Source organism: Pelophylax lessonae, assembly GCF_965119305.1.
Source record: "Pelophylax lessonae genome assembly, chromosome: 2".
Classification (NCBI taxonomy): domain Eukaryota; kingdom Metazoa; phylum Chordata; class Amphibia; order Anura; family Ranidae; genus Pelophylax; species Pelophylax lessonae.
Window position 1 is genome coordinate 454,600,036 of NC_138769.1, and position 23,718 is coordinate 454,623,753.

The 23,718-nt window shown below is 40.9% G+C and overlaps 1 protein-coding gene across 1 annotated transcript in view; it reads right to left on the reverse strand.

The window, feature by feature from the left end:
- The window catches only part of VWA3B (von Willebrand factor A domain containing 3B), a gene marked incomplete at its 3' end in the record, with an annotated part of 264,070 nt that overhangs the window by 105,547 nt on the left and 134,805 nt on the right, over positions 1 to 23,718 (reverse strand). The window contains exons 19-21 of the mRNA XM_082245271.1: positions 20,712 to 20,830; positions 7,886 to 7,936; positions 5,871 to 6,060 (exon numbers count right to left, since the gene is read on the reverse strand). Coding sequence (XP_082101397.1) covers positions 5,871 to 6,060; positions 7,886 to 7,936; positions 20,712 to 20,830 — 360 coding nt within the window. The remainder of the gene's footprint in view (positions 1 to 5,870; positions 6,061 to 7,885; positions 7,937 to 20,711; positions 20,831 to 23,718) is intronic.

Consider the following 23,718-nt stretch of genomic DNA (forward strand, 5'->3'; position numbering starts at 1 on the left):
TAGTTTATTGCAGCGTAAACATTAAAAAAAAATATATATACACAAAACAAAAAAAAAAGCCTTGTTCTTTTCTGTACCTAACTTTGTATTAGAAACATTATTCTGGTGTCAAAATGAAAGGGAAAATTGCATTAAATAAGCATTTGTTATCCACAGTAAGGGCCCTTTCACACAAACTTTCCGATCAGGTTCGTCTGTCAGTTTTTCAGGCGGACCGGATCGGATGCTCCATGTACCCCTATGGAGCAGCAGATGTCAGCGGTGACATATCCGTTGACACCCGATGCTATCTGATCTGATCCTGTCTGTGAAATCCAGATGAATAGAAACCCTATTTTCCATCCGTCTGGAGGACCGGATCGGATTAAAGCAGGCAAGCGGACCGTTTTCATCCGATCTCCCATAGATGAGAGCAGGGATTAGGCATGTCTGTCTCTGCAAAATAAGCACCCGCCTGCTCAGCGGGGATCAGCGGATCTATCCCCACTAAGCAGAATGGGGTCCGCCAGGCAGAAAGCCCGTGTGAGAGGACCCTAAGACTTGTTATTTGAAAGATATCATTAGTATTATTAAAGAAAGTGTATTTTTTTTGCCTCCCTCATATATATATACACATATACACTAGATTACCAAAAGTTTCAGGACCCCTGCCTTTACACACACACATAAACTTGAATTGCATCCCAATTTTAGTCTGTAGGGTTCAATATTGAATTGGCCCACCCTTTGCAGTTATTACAACTTCAACTCTTTTGGGAAGGCTGTCCACAAGGTTTAGGAGTGTGTCTATGGGAATGTTTGACCATTCTTCCAGAAGCGCATTTGTGAGGTCAGGCACTGATGTTGGAGAGAAGGCCTGGCTCGCATTCCCCGCACTAATTCATCCCCAAGGTGTTCTATCCGGTTGGGGTCAGGCCTTTGTGCAGGCCAGTCAAGTTCCTCCACCCCAAACTCGCTCATCCATGTCTTTATGGACCATGTTAATTTTCTCCTCGATGATGGCAAGAGGTCTACGCCCCGAGGCAGCAAAGCAAGCCCAAATCATGAACTTCACTCCACCATACTTCATCATTGGAATGATATTTTTGTTGGTAAGCTGTGCCTTTTTCGTGACATGCATAGTGCGGAGTATTCTTTCCGAACAATACAATGTTTGTTTCACAAAACATTTTTCCAGTAGTATTATGGTTTGCCAAGGTGCTCTTTGGCAATCTTCAGGAGTGCAGCAATTTTGTTTGGGAGCAGCAGCAGCTTCCACCATGGTGTTTTTCCATGGACACCCTGCCTGTTCAAAGACGTATGTATCGTTGACTCATGAACAGTGATGTCTTCAAGCCTTTCGCTGTTACTCTTGAGTTCTTCTTTACCTCGTTGAGGATTCTGTGTTGTGCCTTGAGAATCATCTTGGCTGTGCGCCCACTTCTTAGAAGAGTAGTCACAGTACTAAACTGTCTCCAATTATAGACAATTGGTCCAACTGTCAACTGATGGATGTCTAAACACGGATTGCTTAGTATTCCTTTCCAAACTTATGAAGATCATCTACTCTCAATCATATGTCTTTAGAGAACTCCTTTTTGCAAGGCATGGTTTATGTCAGCAGATGTTTCTTAAAGAAGCTCTAAACTAAACCTCAAACCAATTTCATTTATTGGACTCCAGGTGTGCAAGCTAATGTCTTCAATTAGCTTTCGCAGAAGTCATTAGTCTATGGGTTCCCTTACTTTTTCTTCCAGCGCTGTGAATGTTTAATGGGTGTGTTCAATGAAGACATGAGAAATTAAAATTGTTTGTGTGTTATCGGCTTAAAGAGAAGCTCCGGTCTGGGAAAAAAAAGTTAAAAGTCAGTAGCTACAAATATTGTAGCTGCTGACTTTTGATATAAGGACACTTACCTGTCCAGGGATCCCACGATGTCAGCACCCTAAACTGATTTGTCAATCATTTTCCGGTGCAGGCGCCGGCATTGTAAGTAAGGTTTCCTATTGCTCATGCGCGAGTCACGCTGCGCTTTCTAAATGGTACCGCTTTCTTCTGTGCGTGTCCCAGAAGGCAGTGGGGTGAAGGAGGAGATGCCAGAAATGCTTGGAGATCACTTCGGCAATCTTATATGGAAGTGGGAACAGGTACCTGTCAAAACCAAGCCCTTTTGGGTGGAGCTCAATTATTATTAACTCCAATTATTGTGAGTTAAGCCTGCTATACATGGATTAAAATGTAGCTGTTTTAGCAGGGACTGGACAAATTTCAATCCATGTATGGGCACACTGGTTGTACACATGTTATTCTATCAATAACTTGTAAACAGCCAGTCTGTTGGATTTTCTCATATGATTAGTGCCCCTGGCTATAGCAACACCAGCAATTTAACAACACTAATTATTGTGTTCTGCAGGCAGAGAAGGCTCTCCACCAGCAGAACACAATAGTGTTGCAGGAGGGATTCCCCCATCCACACTGGCTGTGTGGAATGGGGGAATCTAGCAATTTTCTTTTCTTCCACCTGTGATGGAAGGAAAGAAAATTGCATAATCTTTGGCCTTAGATAAGGATTAGATCACTTTATGGAAAATTACTGCAGAAAACCCGTTAATTTGGTCAGTTCAAATGGCCAGCTATATGTTAAATCTATGTATATACCGTATTTATAGGCATATAACACACACTTTTTCCTCCTGAAAATGGAGTGAAAAACATGCCTGCGTGTTATACGCTATTGAAAAAAAAACGCAATTGGGGGAGGGCGCTAGGCAGGGCCGATCCTGGGCAGGTGCACAGAGTGCGCCACGACCAGAGGCAGAGCGGTGCGGGCCGGGCCAAAGGGAGGGTGAGCGCCGCCAGATTACTCCTGCTTACCCGGCAGTTGATGTTATTCAAAGTCCCGCCTCCTATGATAGACAGCACAGTGGCCCAATGTGACGTCTATCACAGGCGCCGGTCCAGGAGGCGAATTTTCAGAGACCGCCGGGTAAGCGGGAGATTCCTGCTCTATGTAATCTCCCCTGTGTAATGGGTACTGGCGAGACTTCACTGATGGACACTGCACTGGTGAGGCTGCATTTATGGGCACTACACTGGTGAGGCTGCATTCGTGGGCACTGTTGGGGCTGCATTCATGGGCACTGTTGATGCTGCATTTATGGGCACTGGTGCAGCTGCATTTGATTAAAAAAAAAATTCTGAGTTCAAAGTTCTTTAATTCAAATTTAAGATTTCCTGAAACTTTCCTCTTAAAATTGAGGTGCATGTTATATGCCGATAAATATGGTAATACATTTTTATAGTAATTTCTGAATGTGCAATTGGAGCGCATTTTGTCAATATTAGTCTTCCACTAACACAGAAGGATTATTTTAAGTTTACTGGTTAATAATATTTCAGAACAAAGTTTTACTGAAAATGTTTATTTTCTTTTAATGACCTTAAACCTGATGTTCTTACTCTCTGTGATATTTTCAAGGTACATTTCACCAAACAAAGTACATTCATCAATACAAACAATGCAGCAGTTATTTAGAGCCACCAAGAACACTGAATGTGAATGGTAGTCATTTATCATATAGTTGGACAATGAGGAATGACCTTGAAATAAACCTGTAGGAATGACTGAAGTAACTGTCACCTGTACTTTGTAAGAAACAATAGAAAGAATTATTATCGTAATACACTGGAAGTACATATTTTTTTCCCTCTCAGAAGCGTAGGAAGCTTCTTAAAGTGCAAAAATATTTTTACAACTGCTAATAATATTTAAAAAATATCATAATAAATACGCATCAAAATAGAATGCACCAATTATTTATATAGTTCTCTAATGCCTCGTTTCCACTGAGCGGATCGGTTCGGGTCGGTTCGGTACGGTACGCTATTTTGAGTGTTTCCATTATGAAAGTGGCCCATACAACCGAACCAAACCGCACCATTCCTGGTCCTGCTTCAGATGTAGGGTCATAGGAAATGGTACGGTACGGTTAGGGCGGAGCTACTGGCATCACACGATAGAGTCCTCTGATTGGCGGACAGGAAACCATCAATGCTCATGTCAAATGAAAGAGCAAAACGAACACCTCATTTGGTGTAAACCCTGCATGGTCCCTGGTGGTCCGACTTGCAGTGGAAACGCTCACCTGAATAGACCGGACCATTCTAACCCTTCCAAACTGTACCGACCCGAACCGTTCCGCTCAGTGGAAACGAGGCATATGTTCCGGTGTTCCGTGAGAATTACCTACCCCGTGAGAAAAACCTACCCTCGTCACTTCCGGCCAGGAACAGCTGAGCAGCGCAGCAGTGCGCATGCTCACAGCCCCGGATACCTAATGGAACAGCTGAGGAGCTGACTAGTGCGCATGCGCACTAGTATGAAAAGATCACGGTGTACCGTGAAAAAAACCTACCCACGCGGCGGTTACATAAAACAGCTGTGCTGCAATACGAGTCATCTCCGTTCCTGTCCCTGTCACTTCCCTGATCTGGGCTAGTAAATATAAAAGCGGCTCTCGGCTCCGTCATTTATGTTTTCATACACCCGCCGCCGCTTTTATATTTACTTGCCGAGATCAGGGAAGTGACAGGGATAGGAGCGGAGATGACTCGTATTGCAGCACAGCTGTTTTAATGTAACCGCTGCATTACATACAGTGCCGTGCACCGGAAGTGACGAGGGGTAGGTTTTTCTCACGGGTAGGTAATTCTCACGGAACACCAGGTCATATTTCTGCGATGCGGAAACGCTGCGAATATACAGCGTGTTCCCGCATCGCATCCTCACCCCTGGCAGTTCACACTGCCATATGCGATACGCTGGGGGTGTCAATTAAAAGTTAATGACACCCCCAGATCAGATCGCATATCGCAGTGCAATCTGAAAGTTCACACAGAATCGGAACCCACTAGTGTGAACCACCATGAGATCCAATTCTGCTGCGGACCAAAAAAAGGGTCCTGTGCGAGTTGGGTGTGATTGCGGTGCGATTTCAGCCATACAAATTTTATGGCTGAATTTGCACCGCACAGAGATCGCATTTAATTTTAGGAGCAGAGCGCTCTGAATTACATGCGATCTCTGTGATCGCAGATATGTGAACCGGCACTAAACCAGGGGTCTCCAAACTATGGCCCTCCAGTTGTTAAGGAACTACAATCCCCAGCATGACTAGTCATGTCTGTGAATGTCAGAATTTTACAATGCCTCATGGGACGTGTAGTTCTGCCACACCTGGAGGGCGTAGTGTGGAGATCCTTGCTCTAAACATTAGTGAGCAGTTTTGAATCTGATTCAGTGAATTAAAATGTAATAACTGCGATCTGATCTGGCCAAAATGTCAGCAGCACATGACAATTTCCCCGTTTCTACATATTAGCAGGCTGCCTTAGCCAATCAGAGGAAACAGCAATTGGCCAAATTAGACTGTGTTCAGCTAGTCATTATTGTTGGATCTGAAAGCAAGTAAAGTCTACAGACTTGGAAAGATCAGTTTGTAAATGGATAGAAAACTGGCTAAAAGACAGAATTCAGAGAGTAGTGGTTAATGATTCTTACTCGGAATGGAACTTTAATAATTCATGAAATAGTGCTACTGCTTATGTTGGGGAGACTGATATTTATGAGACTGCAGCTGCAACACGGGCCAATCTGTCGTTGTCGCTACTGGACACATCCTTTACTTTTGAATCATATTTCTTCAGGATATTTTGCAAACATGTAGGGTAAGCTGAGAAAATATCCTGATCATTTTACCAATTTTACAATGATGTCTATTGTGATCTTTGATGACCTTAATGATGATTTTTTTATTTAGGTTTTAAAAAATATATATATATATTACTTAGTTTTTGCAGCACTACTTTTTGTAGACTTGTTATCTTACCTGTGCCTTTGAATTATTCCTGCTAGCCTCTTGCAGATCTGTGGCTTGCTGAAGATACGTTTTCCCAGCTAACATTTCATCTTCTAGCAGCATAACATCTTCAGCAGAAATAGGCCACCCAAGCCTATCTAGTGCCTGTAGCAGAGCCTCTTTATTTTCCAAGTATGATACTGGTACATCACTATCAAAACTAGCAGAAAGGTTAACTAGTAGTACACATTTTTTGCATTCATACAAATTAAGGTACAACATTCACTATACTTCATTAAAATAATTTATATTATCAGTTCTATGCTTGCTTTTGCTTTTTTTCTTCTACCACAGTCCAAAATTTCACATGTTGATTATTTAGCTTCTGAATTAAAAAAAAAGATATGTGTGTCTTTGACATTATAATAGGGATAAAATAAGTTTATAAAGTGTTATTATACTAATTAATGAAATAATTAATGAACTTGCACATCAATGTCAGTTGACTTTCCTGACCCTCCTGATCCCCTCTTATATCTGACCCTCAAAAGAACAACAGCTGCCATCACATCACACTGGATAGTCCAATATTTTGTTGCCCATAAGTAACATGGTGGGAACAGCTGCAGATGGCCTTCCAGAGAAATTCTGAATCTACAAGATTTTTTTAATTACTTCATAATATATATATATTTTTTTTAATTACTTCACGATATATATATATATATATATATATATATATATATATATGTATATATATATATATATATGTATATATATATATAGCATATACCGTATATACTCGAGTATAAGCCGAGTTTTTCAGCACATTTTTTTGTGCTGAAAATGTCCCCCTTGGCTTATACTCGAGTCAAGAAAAAAAAAAAAAATAAATAAAATGGCGCCGCCCGGCGCATACGTGCCACCGCGCATGCGCCGCCGCCGCTCGGGACAGGCCGGGAATAGCCGAAAGTATACGAGGGGTGGCGGCGCGTGCGCAATGACGTGTCGGCGCCAGGAGGCGCCATTTTTAAAATGAAGGCGCCTCTGGAACAGGTAAGTGAAACAGCTGCACTACCTGCCATTATGCAGGGCTGCGGGCATACTACAAGGGATGCAGTGCTGCTGGCATGGTCCACCTGTACCATGCCCACAGCACTGCATCTCCTGTAGTATGCCCAAAACCCCTGATCTTCTTGTTCCATGCCAGTCACCCTGCATTCTCCTGTACCATGCCAGTCACCCTGCATTCTCCTGTACCATGCCAGCCACCCTGCATTCTCCTGTACCATGCCAGTCACTCTGCATTCCCCTGTACCATGCCAGCCACCCTGCATTCTCCTGTACCATGCCAGTCACCCTGCATTCTCCTGTACCATGCCAGCCACCCTGCATTCTCCTGTACCATGCCAGTCACCCTGCATTCTCCTGTACCATGCCAGCCACCCTGCATTCTCCTGTACCATGCCAGTCACCCTGCATTCTCCTGTACCATGCCAGCCACCCTGCATTCTCCTGTACCATGCCAGTCACCCTGCATTCTCCTGTACCATGCCTGCCACCCTGCATTCTCCTGTACCATGCCAGTCACCCTGCATTCTCCTGTACCATGCCAGTCACCCTGCATTCTCCTGTACCATGCCCGCCGCCCTGCATTCTCACCCTAGGCTTATACTCGAGTCAATCATTTTTCCCATCTTTTTGTGGTAAAAGTAGGGGCCTCGGCTTATACTCGGGTCGGCTTATACTCGAGTATATACGGTATTATATATACTACTATAAGCTCTGTACTTAGGTAACTTGCAGTGGACGTTCTTTTTCACCTTCTGTTTGTTGAGACATAAGAAGACTCTATGACTAGCCATAGTGATTATTTTACAGAGTTTAGTTCCGTTTTGGTCATGCAGCAAAAAAAAAAAAAAAAGTACTAAGGGCAATGCTTCTAAATTTTCTTTTTTTCATCTTTATAAATAAATCTATGTGTTTAAGTGTAATCTTTATCTTGCTTCAGCCAAACAACCCCATGAAATAAAATTCATACTTACTTATCTCTCTCTTCCTGCGATAAAGCTCTCCACACAACTAAATTTAGGCGTCTGGTAACAGATACAAAAGATGGTTTAAGCAAACTTAAAGCAAACTTACATTGATTGGCATATTAAAATTAAACTAACAGATTTGGCAAACACTTAACTAAACACAGATGTCAGCACAGTATAGCTCTCCAAATTTATAAAAGCTTGGGAACATAAAGTTGAAATGTCTTTCTTAGAATAACAATGAGAACATTTTTTTCCTATGACAAAAAACTTTAACATAAATTCTGCCTATAAACTATAATCCCAATGGTAAAAAAAATTGTGGAGATATAGATTGTAATGAGAAACTATACACCACAAGGCCTCATACACACAAGGCATCTGAATACCAAAACTCCTGGCAGGAAGAAAGCTGCCTAAAAGCGCGTCTAAAGCCGCACATGCATTTAGACATGTTTAGGCGCATCAAACATCGATTCTATTAATTTATTCTGGCCACTGGAATGCATTAACACTCAAACATGCCTAAAAGTGTCTAGATTTTAGGAACATTTAGATGCCCAATTTTTCTGCTCTTTAGCTTTTCTCCTGAACATGCTTATGGTGGATTTTTTTCTTTCAGCCTGTAAATGCTTCTCTTCTAATACACCTGTAAATGCGGTGTTACTTTTACAGGCTGAAAAAAATGGAAAAGCCTTGTTTTTTTAAGCCCAGTGTGTATGAGGCATAAATGTTATCATTACTGCAAGATAAAACCTAGACTGGACTTTTAATAAGCCTTTTTTGTATTAAAAACGAAATCAGCACTCCTGTATGATCTGGCATGGATATTACATAATACCAAATACTAGTAATTACATAGGCAAGTGTATTGGGGATAACAAATTATTAACCACAAGATAGGAATATAATCACTAAATAAGAGTAGCTGAACATACACCAGTACAGGCTCACACATTCAGCCATATTAAAACTCAATAAACTAGTTAGAGACAAGCCAAAAACCCCAACTCCAAATGCACCAACATCACCTTCCGCCAACCACCACACCTTGAAATAGAAGCCCATGGAGTAAGGTAAGTTTTATTTGTGAAAAGCACCAGATCCTATAAAACCTCAAGGATACATACCCTAGGGGTAAGTGGAATAGGGTATCCCAACATTGTGTATGAATTTGTGGATCTGTACCCAGAAATTATACAGGACATACAGGAGAGCCCAAATCAAATCAAAAAAGGAGGCTCATGGCAGTTTACATTTAGGGTAATTAGTACAGGATGAGTCAGTAAACATTCTTTGTGGATTGAAGTACACTTGGTATATAATATAGGTTTCAATTTGATGCTCTATTGCACATAAAGACACCTTACTAGGGGCCTCTAGACAGTTTTCCCAGTCCTCCTCTTCCAAGTCAGTCAAATCTTGAGGCCAAGTTTCATAGGATTTCTGACTATCTGTAACTATCTAAATAGATTATATAAGCAATAGATCTCACACTCACCACTATTTAAAAAGTACTAAAAAGCTGCAGTAACAAAAGTCCTATTAAACTTTGCAGAAATAACATAAAATAACTGTATCGTGCTATATAAACCATTAATGTGTACCACAATTATTTCCTTGTGCTGAAGCTATGTGCCAAATATTCAGCAGTGAAAACAATTACCAACAAAAAATTCTAATTAAAAAAAAAAAAAAAAAAAGTCACGGTTAAAAACAAAATCTGTTAATTAGATCTTCCTTAGTGGTATACCAAGTCATTTGCTGTGATGACAAATAACATTAATAAACAAATATGTGCAACTTGTATTTCTGAAAATCGTGAAAAACTGTGATGGTAAAAATAAATAAAACCTATTAAATCAATCTTCCATGGTGATCAATCGTAAATCCATCCAAAAATGTGTATTCTCCACAGCCAGGAACCTCAGTGGACAAACATTCACCTCCTTCGATAAGATTATAAATTGCCTAATAGGCAGGATCCATTTAAATACCTGGAACAGGCTCTAAAAAGGGATTCACACTCTTTCTTTTCCAAACCTCCATCCTGAGGAAATGTTCAGCATTAACTCAAAAGAGAAAAAAAAAAGAAAGACTAGTGCTCTCTGTGTTTCTTAAAAACCCCAAATATTTATTAAAATCCTACTCATATTAAAACAATGCAACACACTCTTCGGTAAAGTGTAATGTAAGGAGCACAGACACTTGCACAACTCACCGCAATAGCTGAGTCCAATTGACAGCTCCTAATCTCATTAGCATAGCAGGGCTGCCACTAAACTGGGCTCTCTCCTCTACAATACTACCAAGGCTTGGTGCTCCGCCCTATGTGTTACAACATCAACTTAATCAGGGCCCTGATGAGGTCGCTGACATGGATTTGGACAGATTCACTGTTAGACCCGAATGGTATTTGGATTCGGCAAAGGTATCTACTGTGGCTTGCAAGAAGGCACTTGTATCTTCCCATTTTTAAACCATATCATCACCATAAAGACAAATGGCACTAAGACAAGCAATAAGGGAGAAAGAGGGCATCCCTGGTGGGTGCTTCAGGACAGGGAAAAGCTCTCAGACAACCAGCCATTAGTTGGTACACTTGAAGAACACCTGAAAAAAACTTAGTCAAAACCAAACCTACTATGTAGGGAGGCCCAAATGTAAGATCACTCAACCAAATTAAATGCTTTGTAAGCATCTGGAGCAGTGTTTCACAAGAGGTTCCCAGGGGTTCCACGGCGATCTATCTGTCAATCGCAAGCCGCTGACAGGTAGATTGCAACCCCACTGCTTACAATCACATCTGCTTGCAGAGCGGTCTGGTAAACAAAAAGTGTCTCTGCTCTTCCTGGCTGGCCCCTCCCGTCCCCTTCACGTCAATCCCAGGTGCTTGTATGTGATAGGATGGACAAGAGAGGAGGGGCTGGCCGGGAACAGTGCGCAAGAGTCAGGACTACCGCAGCTTCCCTGTGTACCTCTGCATAAAAAGGAAACCTCTGTGCTCCAATGTAAGAACGTGCCCTGTTCAAATGTAGGAATGTGCCCTGCCTCCATGTAATTGTGTGCTCTGTTCCCTTGTAAATATGTGCCCTGCTCCATGTAATCCTGTGCCTTGCTCCATGTAATCATGTGCCCTGCTCTCATGTAATCATGTGCCCTGCTCCCATGTAATTATGTGCCCTGCTCTCATGTAATCATGTGCCCTGCTTTCATGTAATCATTTGCCCAGCTCCCATGTAATCATGTGCCCTGCTCCCATGTAATTATGTGCCCTGCTCTCATGTAATCATGTGCCCTGCTCTCATGTAATTCTGTGCCCAGATCCCATGTAATCATGTGCCCAGCTCCCATGTAATCATGTGCCCTGCTCTCCTGTGCCCTGCTCTCATGTAATCCTGTGCCCTGCTCTTATGTAATCCTGTGCTCTGCTTTCATGTATTCCTGTGCCCTGCTCTCCTGTAATCATGTGCCCTGCTCTCATGTAACCATGTGTCCTGGTCTCATGTAGTACTGTGCCCTGCTCTCATGAAATCCTGTGCCCTGCTCTCATGTAATCCTGTGCCCTGCTCTCATGTAACCCTGTGCCCAGCTCCCATATAATCACGTGCCCTGCTCTCATGTAATCCTGTGCCCTGCTCTCATATAATTATGTGTCCAGCTCCCATGTAATCATGTGCCCTGCTCCCATGTAATCATGTGCCCTGCTCCCATGTAATCATGTGCCCTGCTCCCATGTAATCATGTGCCCTGGGTTTTATGGTCGCTGTGTATGATGGAAGTGATCACTAAAGCCACATTTATGGTAAAAACCTTAGCTAGGGATTTAAAATACATTGTCAAAAGTGATACGGGTCGAAAAGACTCGCAAAGTTGTGGGTCCTTGCCAGGCTTATGGATCAAAATAAACAGTTCCCTAAACATTGATCATGGCAATCTACCCAAAGCAGGTGAAGCAGTATGCAACTGTTATAGTTTAGAGGCTAAAAGTTCTATGTACACCTTATAAAATTCAAGTGGAAATTCTCCAGTCAAGTTTGCTTGAAAATGAACAAATTGTTGCCTTGATCTTGTCTATCACAACAGGGACATCTAATGAGTCATGGTGTGAAGGCGTGGGGTGGGGTGTCTAACAAATAGGCAACGGTGTCCGTCTTTGCAAAAGCAGTGGCACTAGTGTATATAGTATGATAGTAATCAGCAAAAGTAACATTTGTGTCAGAGTCGGTAGTAAAAAGTGAATCATCTGGCCTGCATATACAGTATCTCACAAAAGTGAGTACACCCCTCACATTTTTGTAAATATTTTATTACATCTTTTCATGTTGCCATTGGTTTAGACATTAATGACTGTGTGTTGAGTTATTTTGAGGGGACAGCAAATTTACACTGTTATACAAGCTGTACACTCACTACTTTACATTGTAGCAAAGTGTAATTTCTTCAGTGTTGTCAAATGAAAAGGTATAATAAAATATTTACAAAAATGTGAGGGGTGTACTCACTTTTGTGAGATACTGTAGATGAAATTGCAAAGGGAGAAAAACGTTTTTTAATAGGAAATGCCAGCATAAGGCTGGACATGTCTCCTTGCTCAAAAATGCAAATGTTTGTGCTGCCAAAGGGCCTCTTACCATGACTGTATGTTTCTATCAGAAGGGCCAAGTAAATAAACTGATTCTGCTTGTGCCCCAGGAGTCACTAGGGTGTGCATAGAGTTATGGGATTGATGTTTAATTTGAGAAAGTGTACTAAGTAGGATACCATCATATATTAAAGTAAAAAAAAAAGCAGACCATTGTGTGCATAAATCCAGTTATTTTTGGAGCTTTTGCCGGCAGAACACAATGATCAGTGTTGCTGGCTACAGCTGGTGGCATTATTCGTTCAGAAAAAAAACCCAGACAGGCTGGTTGTACTTAAGTCGTTTGATCAATACACGGATCAAACTTTGGGCAGTTCAGCAGGGGGAATCAAGCAAACTTCTTTCTTTCCACCCGTGGTGGAATGAAAGAAAACTGCATAGTTTATGACTTGTCTAAGGAGGTAGCAGGCTCCAATTAACTCCCACTAGTAAGAGACTTTTCTAATACAAGTCTGGGTGGGGAAAAAGGCAGTCGTAATTAGAGATAGTAAATTAGGTGTGGACAGGACCTGGTCAGTTCTTGAATGGCATTGATGTGAAGAAGCAAAACAAGAGTATTGCTTAGCCCCTAGGTGTAAACATTTCAAGAAGAACAAAAAATACATCCTGTTCTATATTTATCTCAAGAATATGGAAAATTAAAAATTTCATCCCTGAAAAGTTAAACAAGCCAACAGTTAACACAGTCAGGGGCTAACTCTGACTGTGAAAAAGGGGGGCGGGGGGGAGTTTGGTCCAACAGTCGTGGACCAGCCACAGGTAGAAAGCCATGCACACTGCTGAGCTATAATAACGTGGAACTGAACTTTCTTCAGGATTTGAGAGCTACAAACATAATATGATAGAAGTAGAAAGTTGTACAATGAGAGTCCACCTTCAGGAACGTTAAAATGGTAAAGACTGATGCATGATGGACAGTTCAATACAATGTGATGATTCAAGAAAGGTGATGTTCAGTAACTGAGGGGAATAGTATAAGCAACTAATTTGGTAGGGGACTGGGAAAAAGTTGATATCGGGAAGCAGAGTAAATCCGGGTAGCTGTTGTGGTAAAAGAATATAGCACAGGAGGTATGATACAGTTAATGGCAGCACCCAACTACCTCAAGGGACAGATTCATCGCAAGACTCAATTCATTGATGCATCTTTTCAGATGCCTGGAAGAAGATGGTTTTCTCTTATCTTTCTACACAAAGTTTAGCAGGGTAGACAATGACATAGGGGATAGTAAGGTCCTTAAGTTTCCACTTAACAGAGGTGAACTGGGTGCACTGTCCCGTGTGCACCCTTCGCAGCTTGCTGATGAACGTGCATAGCCAAGCTCCATGGCAAACGCATCCAAGAACTCGTAGCCTCCAACCAACGAGATTTTTAACTGTTCGAAAAAAGTCCACTGGTTGTGCTCGCTTTGTCTTCTAAGTGAGCCACAGACACAGTACACGGATATTGGCTGCTTCGCCTGTGCAATGTTGAAGAGCAATAATCATGTCTTGAAGCTGGTGGACATCTAATGTAAATGGTATCCTCCACGTGGCTAATGTGCGACTGAGTTTTCGATACCTGGGTTTGAAGGGTCTACATGTCATGCTGCAACAGGGAAACATCGATCTTCTCCTCCTCAATCATTACAGTTAGGCTGGTTTGACACGTTTCAATAGTGGTGGGTATTTTAGCTATGTCCTCGTGTTTAACCACCTGCAATGATTTAGGCTGCAGTTAGGCATCAGGTCCTGCAGTAGGCCCAAGGGCATCTGGGTCCTCTCACGGGAACCTGTACAGCAGGGACGGAATCCCTGGAGATTGTATCGGTGGTGCCATGTCATACAGGTGAAAGTCAGCAGTAGGTGAGTGGTCAGAAGTTGTAGAACTAGTGAGTAACAGTAATGCATAATTAACAACCTGGAGCTCTCAGAAGTGTGTCCCACTCCATTAGCACCCAGGTAAACCTCCCAACCACCCACCCACCCCCTTTTCCCCATAATTTTTGGCTAAATTTTAAAACTGTATAGTCTGACTGGTCTATTACAACTCCAGAAACATAACTTTCTGCTTACATCTATCTGAGGTTCACAATCAAGGACATTTTCAAATAGATATGTGTCATTGTAACATCCATGAGCTAAACTGTCTGGGTTTGGTCTCTCAATGCTTACACTAGCCACCATTCCAACATTCTTTACTTGCCCCATATTTTATATTTCCCTCTTTCTCTTCCATTCATCCTTATCTCCATAGGTGTGCGCAGCCTATTACATTAGGGTGTGCACCCCAAAGCACAAACACACATGCCTTTCTCTGCAGCCTCAGCTGCACTGGACAGTGAATGAGTGGGAAGTGCTCTGTGCTAAACGGCTTCCTGTTCATTCACAAACTGAGGCATAGTAAACTCAGTTTACTATGCTTCAGTTATGAATGAACACAGTGAGTGAATGTGTTCATTTAGAAAAGGATGGTGCTGATCAATTATATGTTTACTTAACCCTTCCACTGTTCGCCATTCTTAAACATCCCCAAAGCAGGGAGAGGAGGGAAGACAGCAGCACTGCAGGGGGAGGTGCAACATGTGGGGAATCCTGGCCAGGAGGGGAAATCAGCACCGCACGTAGTGATTAGGGTGTGCCCAGGCACACCCCCTGCGCACGCCTATGCTTATCTCCTTTCCTTCAAAACATCTTACTCTCTACTTTTTGGTTGCCTATGCCTTTCCATATGCCTTACTTCAGATAGCATTAGAATTAGTGCCACAGTCCAAAAGTGCACTGCACTTTCACCACATTCGTCCATGCAGGGACCTTATCTCTTTTTGCATTACTACAAAAATCCACTTTGTTTTTAAATCTACAAGGTCATTTTCTAATGTTTAAATTATCATGCACTGTTTTCACTCTAAATACTAAATTGTTCTGCATTATACATTTTTTAATAAAGAGTTAATAAAATAATACTGTTTCAAGGATATCCAATACAATTTGTATTCTATTTGCACCACTTCATCATCTCATCTTGTAGCCATGAAATTATCATCTACATAAAGAGATGAGAAAAGCACATCTCCCATCAGCCCTATTATTATTTCAGGGTCACATGGGAAAGGCTTTTGGAAATCACTAATATTTTACAGCAGTTTGCACAGTGCAATCTAAAGCTCTCTGGATGTGATATAAGCTCCACTTCTAATCCAATTTCATTAACATAATTAAACAAATGTCTGCTGCATGGAGCCTGCAAAACGTTACTGTCTTCTGCTAAAACAGTCTCTTAGGACAGGTGTTTAAAATACTTTATATGGTAACTTTACTTTCGTAGGGGAAAAAAATAACAATAAATAAATAAATAAATAAATAAATATATATATATATATATATATATATATATATATATATATATATATATATATCTCACAAAAGTGAGTACACCTCTCACATTTTTAAATATTTTATTATATCTTTTCATGTGACAACACCAAAGAAATTACACTTTGCTACAATGTAAATTAGTGAGTGTACAGATTGTATAACAGTGTACATTTGCTGTCCCCTCAAAATAGCTCAACGCACAGCCATTAATGTGTAAACGGTTGGCAACAAAAGTGATTGCACCCCTAAGTGGAAATGTCCAAATTGGGCCCGAAGTGTCAATATTTTGTGTGGCCACCATTATTTTCCAGCACTGCCTTAACCCTCTTGGGCATGGAGTTCACCAGAGCTTCAAAGGTTGCCACTGGAGTCCTCTTCCACTCCTCCAATGACGACATCACAGAGCTGGTGGATGTTAGAGACCTTGCGCTTCTCCACCTTCCATTTGAGGATGCCCCACAGATGCTCAATAGGGCTTAGTTCTGGAGACATGCTTGGTCAGTCCATCACCTTTACCCTCAGCTTCTTTAGCAAGGCAGTGGTCGTCTTGGAGGTGTGTTTGGGGTTGTTATGTTGAAATACTGCCCTGCGGCCCAATCTCCGAAGGGAGGGGATCATGCTCTGCCTTAGTATGTCACACTGCATGTTGGCATTCATGGTTCCCTCAATGAACTGTAGCTCCCCAGTGCCAGAAGCACTCATGCAGTCAGGGCTGCTGATAGAAATCGCGGGGCCCCATACAGTTTATCTGACAGGCCCCCCCCCCTTCAAGAAAATATTAAAGCTATAAAAAAAATACATTAAAATCATTATTAGCAGACACAAATACAACATAACTAACAGAATTCCTGTTAAATCTGAAAGATGAAACTGAGTTGATAAATAAATCTCTGTGTGTGGGGGAGGTGTTGGTGCTCATGCACATGGGTACTGTGGTCTGTACAGTGGGAATCAGTGGTTCATTTATGTGGATTGAGCCCCCTGGATCTGTATGAACACAGCTGCAGGTCCTAATTTGACAGGCGTGGGGGTGCAGGTGTACGGCCCAGACACAGACAGTGTGCATTTGGGGACCGCTCACCTCCACACCTGTCAAATAAGGGCCTGTGGCTGTGTTCGTACAGGCGCCGCATCCCCCTCGATTATGACTGGAGGCTCCAGCCCAACCCCCTCCTTCACACAGCCAGAGTACCTGTGTGAATGAGCCCCTAATTATATTTTTCTAACCTAAAAAAAAACAGATCTCTCCAGCGATGTGCTGTCACTACTAAGAGGGATTCCATATTCATCTGGTCTTCTCTCTGGTTTCTTGGGCTCCAGTCATTTGGCCAAACTGCGATAATGTAACTCACACGCATGCGCGCCAGTTTTATGGTCACAGCACGGCTCTCTCAATGGATGGTATGTCAGATGGTAAAAAACGTTGCATAGTTTAGGCAGTAGTCTGGGACCCCTTTCACACCTGTGCGACCTAAAAGTTGTGCGATTTTGCCCCGATTTTGACTGGACTTGAAGCAATGCCTATGTCTTTGGACCTCAAAATGCATTAAAATCATCCCAAAGTAGTGCAGGGACTACTTTGAAGTCGTTGCGACTTGAAGTCGTACAGATATGAACGTTGTTCATTGAAAATTAATGGAGTACGACTTGTCATGCAAAGTTGCACAAGTGTGAAAGGGGTCTGGGGGAGAGAAGTGGGAAGCCCAACTACATAAAGCACACTAAACTGCACTGGCACAAGATAACAGGCAGCTATGGAACCGGGGTAACAGTAAATTCTTCACCCCATGGGAATGCAGCTGAGTAGGGGGACAGAGCAATGGGGGAGAGAGATGAAAAAAATATACAGGCTGGGACAAGAAGTATAGGAAGAAGTGTAGTGAAAGAAACAAAGTTTTAGAAATAAACTCCTGAGCAGAGATAACAGAGCCAGGGCTGGGAGGGAGGGGCCCACACAGGGAGGGGGATTAGTGAGGGACAACTGTCTCTTTCTCAGGAGATAAAAGCTGGCAGCAGAGAGAAGGGGAGAAATCAGCTTTTAGTTGCTAGAGGAAGATTTTTGTAAATGCCGTTCATCATGAATCCCCCTCTCTGTGTGGGCCCCCCCTATGTGCTCGGGCCCCCTACAAGAGGACCTGTGGTCCCCCCCCTATCAGCGGCCCTGCATGCAGTCCCAGATAGCCTAGGCCATCTTTCTGTAGAACAACAATTCTTTTTTCAGATCCTCAGAGAGTTCTTTGCCATGAGGTGCCATGTTGAACTTCCAGTGACTAGTATGAGAGAGTGAGAGCGATAACACCAAATTTAACACACCTGCTCCCCATTCACACCTGAGTCCTTGTAACACTAACGAGTCACATGACAACGAGGAGGGAAAATGGCTAATTGGGCCCAATTTGGAAATTTTCACTTAGGGCTGTATTCACTTTTGTTGCCAGTGGTTTAGACATTAATGACTGTGTGTTATTTTGAGGGGACAGCAAACGTATACTGTTATACAAGCTGTACACTCACTACTTTACATTGTAGCAAAGTGTAATTTCTTCAGTTTTGTCACATGAAAAGATACAATAAAATATTTACAAAAATGTGAGGGGTGTACTCACTTCTGTGAGATACTGAATATTTAACATACAGTTAGGCATTTTTAAAACAAACATTTTACACAAATATAATACGAGCAAAAAACATTCATTCTTTCAGTATATCCAGGGACAACTAGCAGCTTTAAAATTATAATATCTTTCCTCTGCCTTTTCTTTATATGTAAAATGGGAACTTTGCTCAAAAACTCAGGTCAGTAGAAACATTTGTTTATATAGTATGTAGCCTGTCTGCAGTCTACACAAAGAACAAAGTCATCAGGGGTCCTACTATATGTGTATTCTGCTTTTCACAACTGGCTGTCTAGAATCTAATTAGGAATTAAGCCGCCCATACATGGATGGAAATTCAGCCAGTTATAGCTATCATTGTGTTCTGCTGGTCGGGAAGGTTCCCCGGTGGCAGAATACCATGGAGCTGCCGGAGGGATTCCCCCATCAACACTGACTTTGGTGATGGGGAAATCAAGCAATTTTCTTTCCTTCCACCACGGATGGAAGGAAAAAAAAAAATCAAACCATCTATTGGCTGCATTAACCTCCCTGGCGGTATGATTATGTCTGGAATTACATACCAAAAGCGGTACAATTCTTTTCATGGAAATTTGGCGTTATGCATTATAGGCCTACAATTCTTAGTAATTACTGACTTAAACCTGACCAAAACAAGACTCTAGTAGACATCCCAGATGTGATAAATTTGAAACACAAACGCATGAATTATAATCGAATCAATAATATTATTTTATTATTTAATATATAATATATATAATAAAATTATATTATTGATTAGATTATAATTCATGCATTATATATTATATATAGATATGTGTGTGTGTGTGTGTGTATATATATATATATATATATATATATATATATATATATATACACACACATATATATATATATATATATATAATATATAACGCATGAATTATAATTGAATCAATAATATAATTTTATATATATATATATATATATATATATATATATATGTGTGTGTGTGTGTGTGCATATTATATATATATATATATATATATATATATATATGCATATATATATATATATATATATATATATATATATATATATATATATATGCATATATATATATATGTATATATATATATATATATATATATATATGCATATATATATATATATATATATATATATATATATGCATATATATATATATATATATGCATATATATATATATATATATATATATATATATATATATATAATATAATATAAAGTGTGTTTTGTGTAATGTTTTTTTTTTTTTTTTTTTGAATTTCCCTCCCTAGTTCCGCTCCCATGCAGCATTGCTGCTGCAGGGAACGGAACTAGGAAGTGATCGTACCGACGGAGGGACGGAGGAGCGGTGGGACTCTCGGCTGGCGGTCACAGCAATGAGAGATCATCGCTGGATCGCCAGGATAAGGTAAGAGAACACCGCTGCGCTCTCTGCAATCCACCCCGAGCGTGACTCGGGGTTACCGCTCCTGCAATGAAAAATCAACCCCGAGTCATGCTCGGGATTACCGCTAAGGCGGTTAAGGATGGGCAGGTCTTACTGAAACCGGTGCAAAGTATGCCTTATTCTAGCAGTCTGTAGTCAGTTTATTTAGTAATCACATGAGGATAATACAAATAATAAATAAACATAAATGGTTGCTTAGGGGTTGATTTACTAAAAGCAAAACGGCTGTACACTTTACAAAGAAATTTGTTCTTAGTTAAGGGAATATGGTAAAAATTCCCTTTGCAAAGAATACCCAAATACATGCATACAAGAAAAGTAAAAAACAGTAATTTTACTTGCACATGATTGAACGAAGGAATTCAACGGAACTTCACCCAAGCTAAAGGTAAATTCCCTTGCCAAGCAAGCAGCCTTTTTGCCTTTGGCAAATCAGCCCCACAGAATTAAACAGGTATGTGGCACAGATGTGCTCCTTGTTCTCAGTCCTGGTCTGTAGACATGTTGCTGTCTACACCGTGCAGTGATGATGTGCAAAGTACAGTTATCCATAAAAAAATTAATTCAAATTAATCGTAATATATGAGTGCACTTTGCACACTCCTCTTAGCCTTATTAAACAAGTCAGCTAAACTGTGTTTGACTTCTGAGAAAGGGAGCCAGAAAGAAATTGTGTAAATGAATCCCAGTTGTTGTGCTGCGTTGTCTAGTAAAAAGAATACTTAAGATGCAAAATGTACCTTTCGTATGAGTTAATTGCCTGCTCAAGCTTCTCCTTGTACTCTGAGAGATTCACAGCTTGGGGATTAATTAATGTGATAAGTTTCCTGTTTCCACTTACATGAGCCAAGGGGAATACCTGAAACAATTAACATACATTACCATTAAAAGACATGTAATTGTATTCACGGTTTACCCAACATATCATACACTGCATGTATAGGTATTTTTTTCAGTGAAATAAGTCTGTTTAATTTCAATGAGACAGATCCACAGAGCCCACAATTAAAATGCTATGTAAAATATTCAGTAAGATTTTACAGTCAGACAGCACTAATATCCAACTGGCCTCATGGTAAGTTTGTATATCTATAAAAAAATATACAAAGTATATTCCTCGCGCCAAGGAAATAAATGGAATAAAGGTACTGATGCCTATGTGCCTAAAGTTGAATATAAATGGATAGATATGCAGCTGCTGTACAATAAAGAAATGCTGAAAGATGAATGGTTTTATGGGAAGACCAAATACAGCGCTTGCTAATAGATGACTAATAGATAGCGTTTTCCGTGGTTAGCGTTATCTATGGTAAGTATCAAGCATTGTGTATCAAAATTTTTTTATAAATAAATAAATATATATATAAATAATCAAAACCTCCTAGTAGGTAATTAAATTGGTGCCAAGTAGTGTATATGTGACTGGTGAATAAAACCATATATATATATATATATATATATATATATATATAAGGCAAGTACAATCAACAATAATAAAAAATAAATAATACATGAATATGAATAATAAATAGTCCAGAATAAAAGGTGACTTTAGTGCTCAAGAATTTTTATATAAAGTCCTTAGTGAAGTTGAGTCTTCAAATGTAGTAGTATTAGGTATGAGGACGTCACCGGAAGTGATGAAACGCGTCAGTTTGGACCGCATAGCGTCATCACGTCACATTTAGGTGGAACGCAAGCCGGAAGCCAGCCCGCCACTCTGTGAGGAGGACGAGCAGCCCGCACCGCTACACCACCAGTGATGTTTTAACCTTATCCTATGCAATATTTACCCGATTTATGGGAAATAAACTTTTTCATACCTAATACTACTACACTATTTGGAGCCTTCTTTCTCCTTTCATACCACACATTGGTCGATTACCCCGGAGCCTAAAGGAGCCATCAGCAGCCCATAGGACCATCAAAGGGTGAAATCTACTGAGCACAGGGGGCTTTCTAAGCGCGAATGGTTCTAATGCCATATGGCATATAGGGCCCACTAGATCTGGCAAGTGATCCAATCTACTTACGTACGTACGATGATACGGCCAATCACGCCTGAGCACTTTGCACCTTCGAATTTGAAGACTCACCTTCAATAAGGACTTTATTTAAAAATTCTTGAGCACTAAAGTCACCTTTTATTCTGGACTATTTATTATTCATATTCATTTATTATTTATTTTTTATTATTGTTGATTGTACTTGCCTTATATATATATGGTTTTATTCACCAGTCACATATGCACTACCTGGCACCTATTTAATTACCTACTAGGAGGTTTTGATTATTTATATATATATTTATTTATAATTTTTTTTGGATACACAATGCTTGATTGACACTATATACTTACCATAGAGATTGGTACGGATAACGCTATCCATTAGTCATCTATTAGCAAGTGCCGTATTTGGTCTTCCCATAAGACCATTCATCTTTCAAGTTTGTATATCTAACTGTGTGGTGCAATGCTGGAAGACACATAAGCACACAACACATAGTTGTTCACATGTCTATAGTAATAGAGTACACTCATTTTAAATCTTAAATTGTATAACATCAAATATTAGTGTATAAAAGAGGACCCAGTTACACAAGAGGCACTCCTGCCAGCAATCAGGCAAATACATATATATTTTTTAATCCATGGTGGTGCAAAAACCTAAAAACAGAAAAACAATGAAATGAACAAAAAACATGCATGTGAAACACACACTAAAATGTGCACTTTAAAGTTTACTTTAGTCCACCCCCTGAAGGGGTAGGACCTCTCCCTGATCCCCTAGGGTGCAAGGCTCATGACAAGGACATAAGGTACGACTAGTCTGCCGAGCCAGAAGTCCCGGCAAACCCCGTTCCTCTAAATCAGCCAAAGCCGACCATCGAATACTAGCTCTCCCGAAGACAGATTCCCCCAGGGACAGAGGAGGAAACAGCCTGAGGGCCATGCATCCTCCCCCTGGATGTCAGGGCAAGCCCGGGGACTCACACCCTCCATCCTAGTGAAAAAAACACACACACAAAAGTGAAAGGGTGACAAACAGTGGAGAAAAATAAATAAATAAGTGCAATGACCGGTGCTGGAGGCCTGGAAAAAATTGCCCTGGAGGCGCAGTGCAGAAAAAGTGTTTGGAGCTGTGACCATGGGCTGGTTCACATGTGTTACTAAGAGCATCCCTAGGGTGACCACTCCCATGGGGCACATACACCGTGGACTCTCTGCCATCCCAGCCTATGGCCAGACAAGGTGGGTCCACTAAAATCAGGAGGAACTGGGACCATCCAGTTTTACTGGGGTAATTACTCCTGTGCCCCGACAGCCTGCGGGCGCCCTGGTTTCTGTTCCAGCCAGTACTAGCCTTTAGAGCCCCCATGACACCAGCAGGGATACCATATAGCTAGCCATTCCAGCTCCATTAAAATCAGAATGACAGCATAGCACCTCTACTGGTCACTGATAAGAACAGATACTACACTTGATCTTAGCCAAAAGGCAATCAAGAAAATATAGTTATTCTGCTTGTAATTTATTTCAAAATGCAGTTCTTTACAGGTTTAAACTACATGTGTGACCACAGGTATGCACCACAGGTATGCAATGTCTGCATTATAGTGACTTCCTAGCAGTTTGTCACCTCTCCCTACAGCAGTTGTCAATACACTGACATGATGAATGCTCTGAGGTCCTCATTTATGGGATTGGATTGTTCAAAAGTCCACTTAGTGGTCCTTCTTAGCCA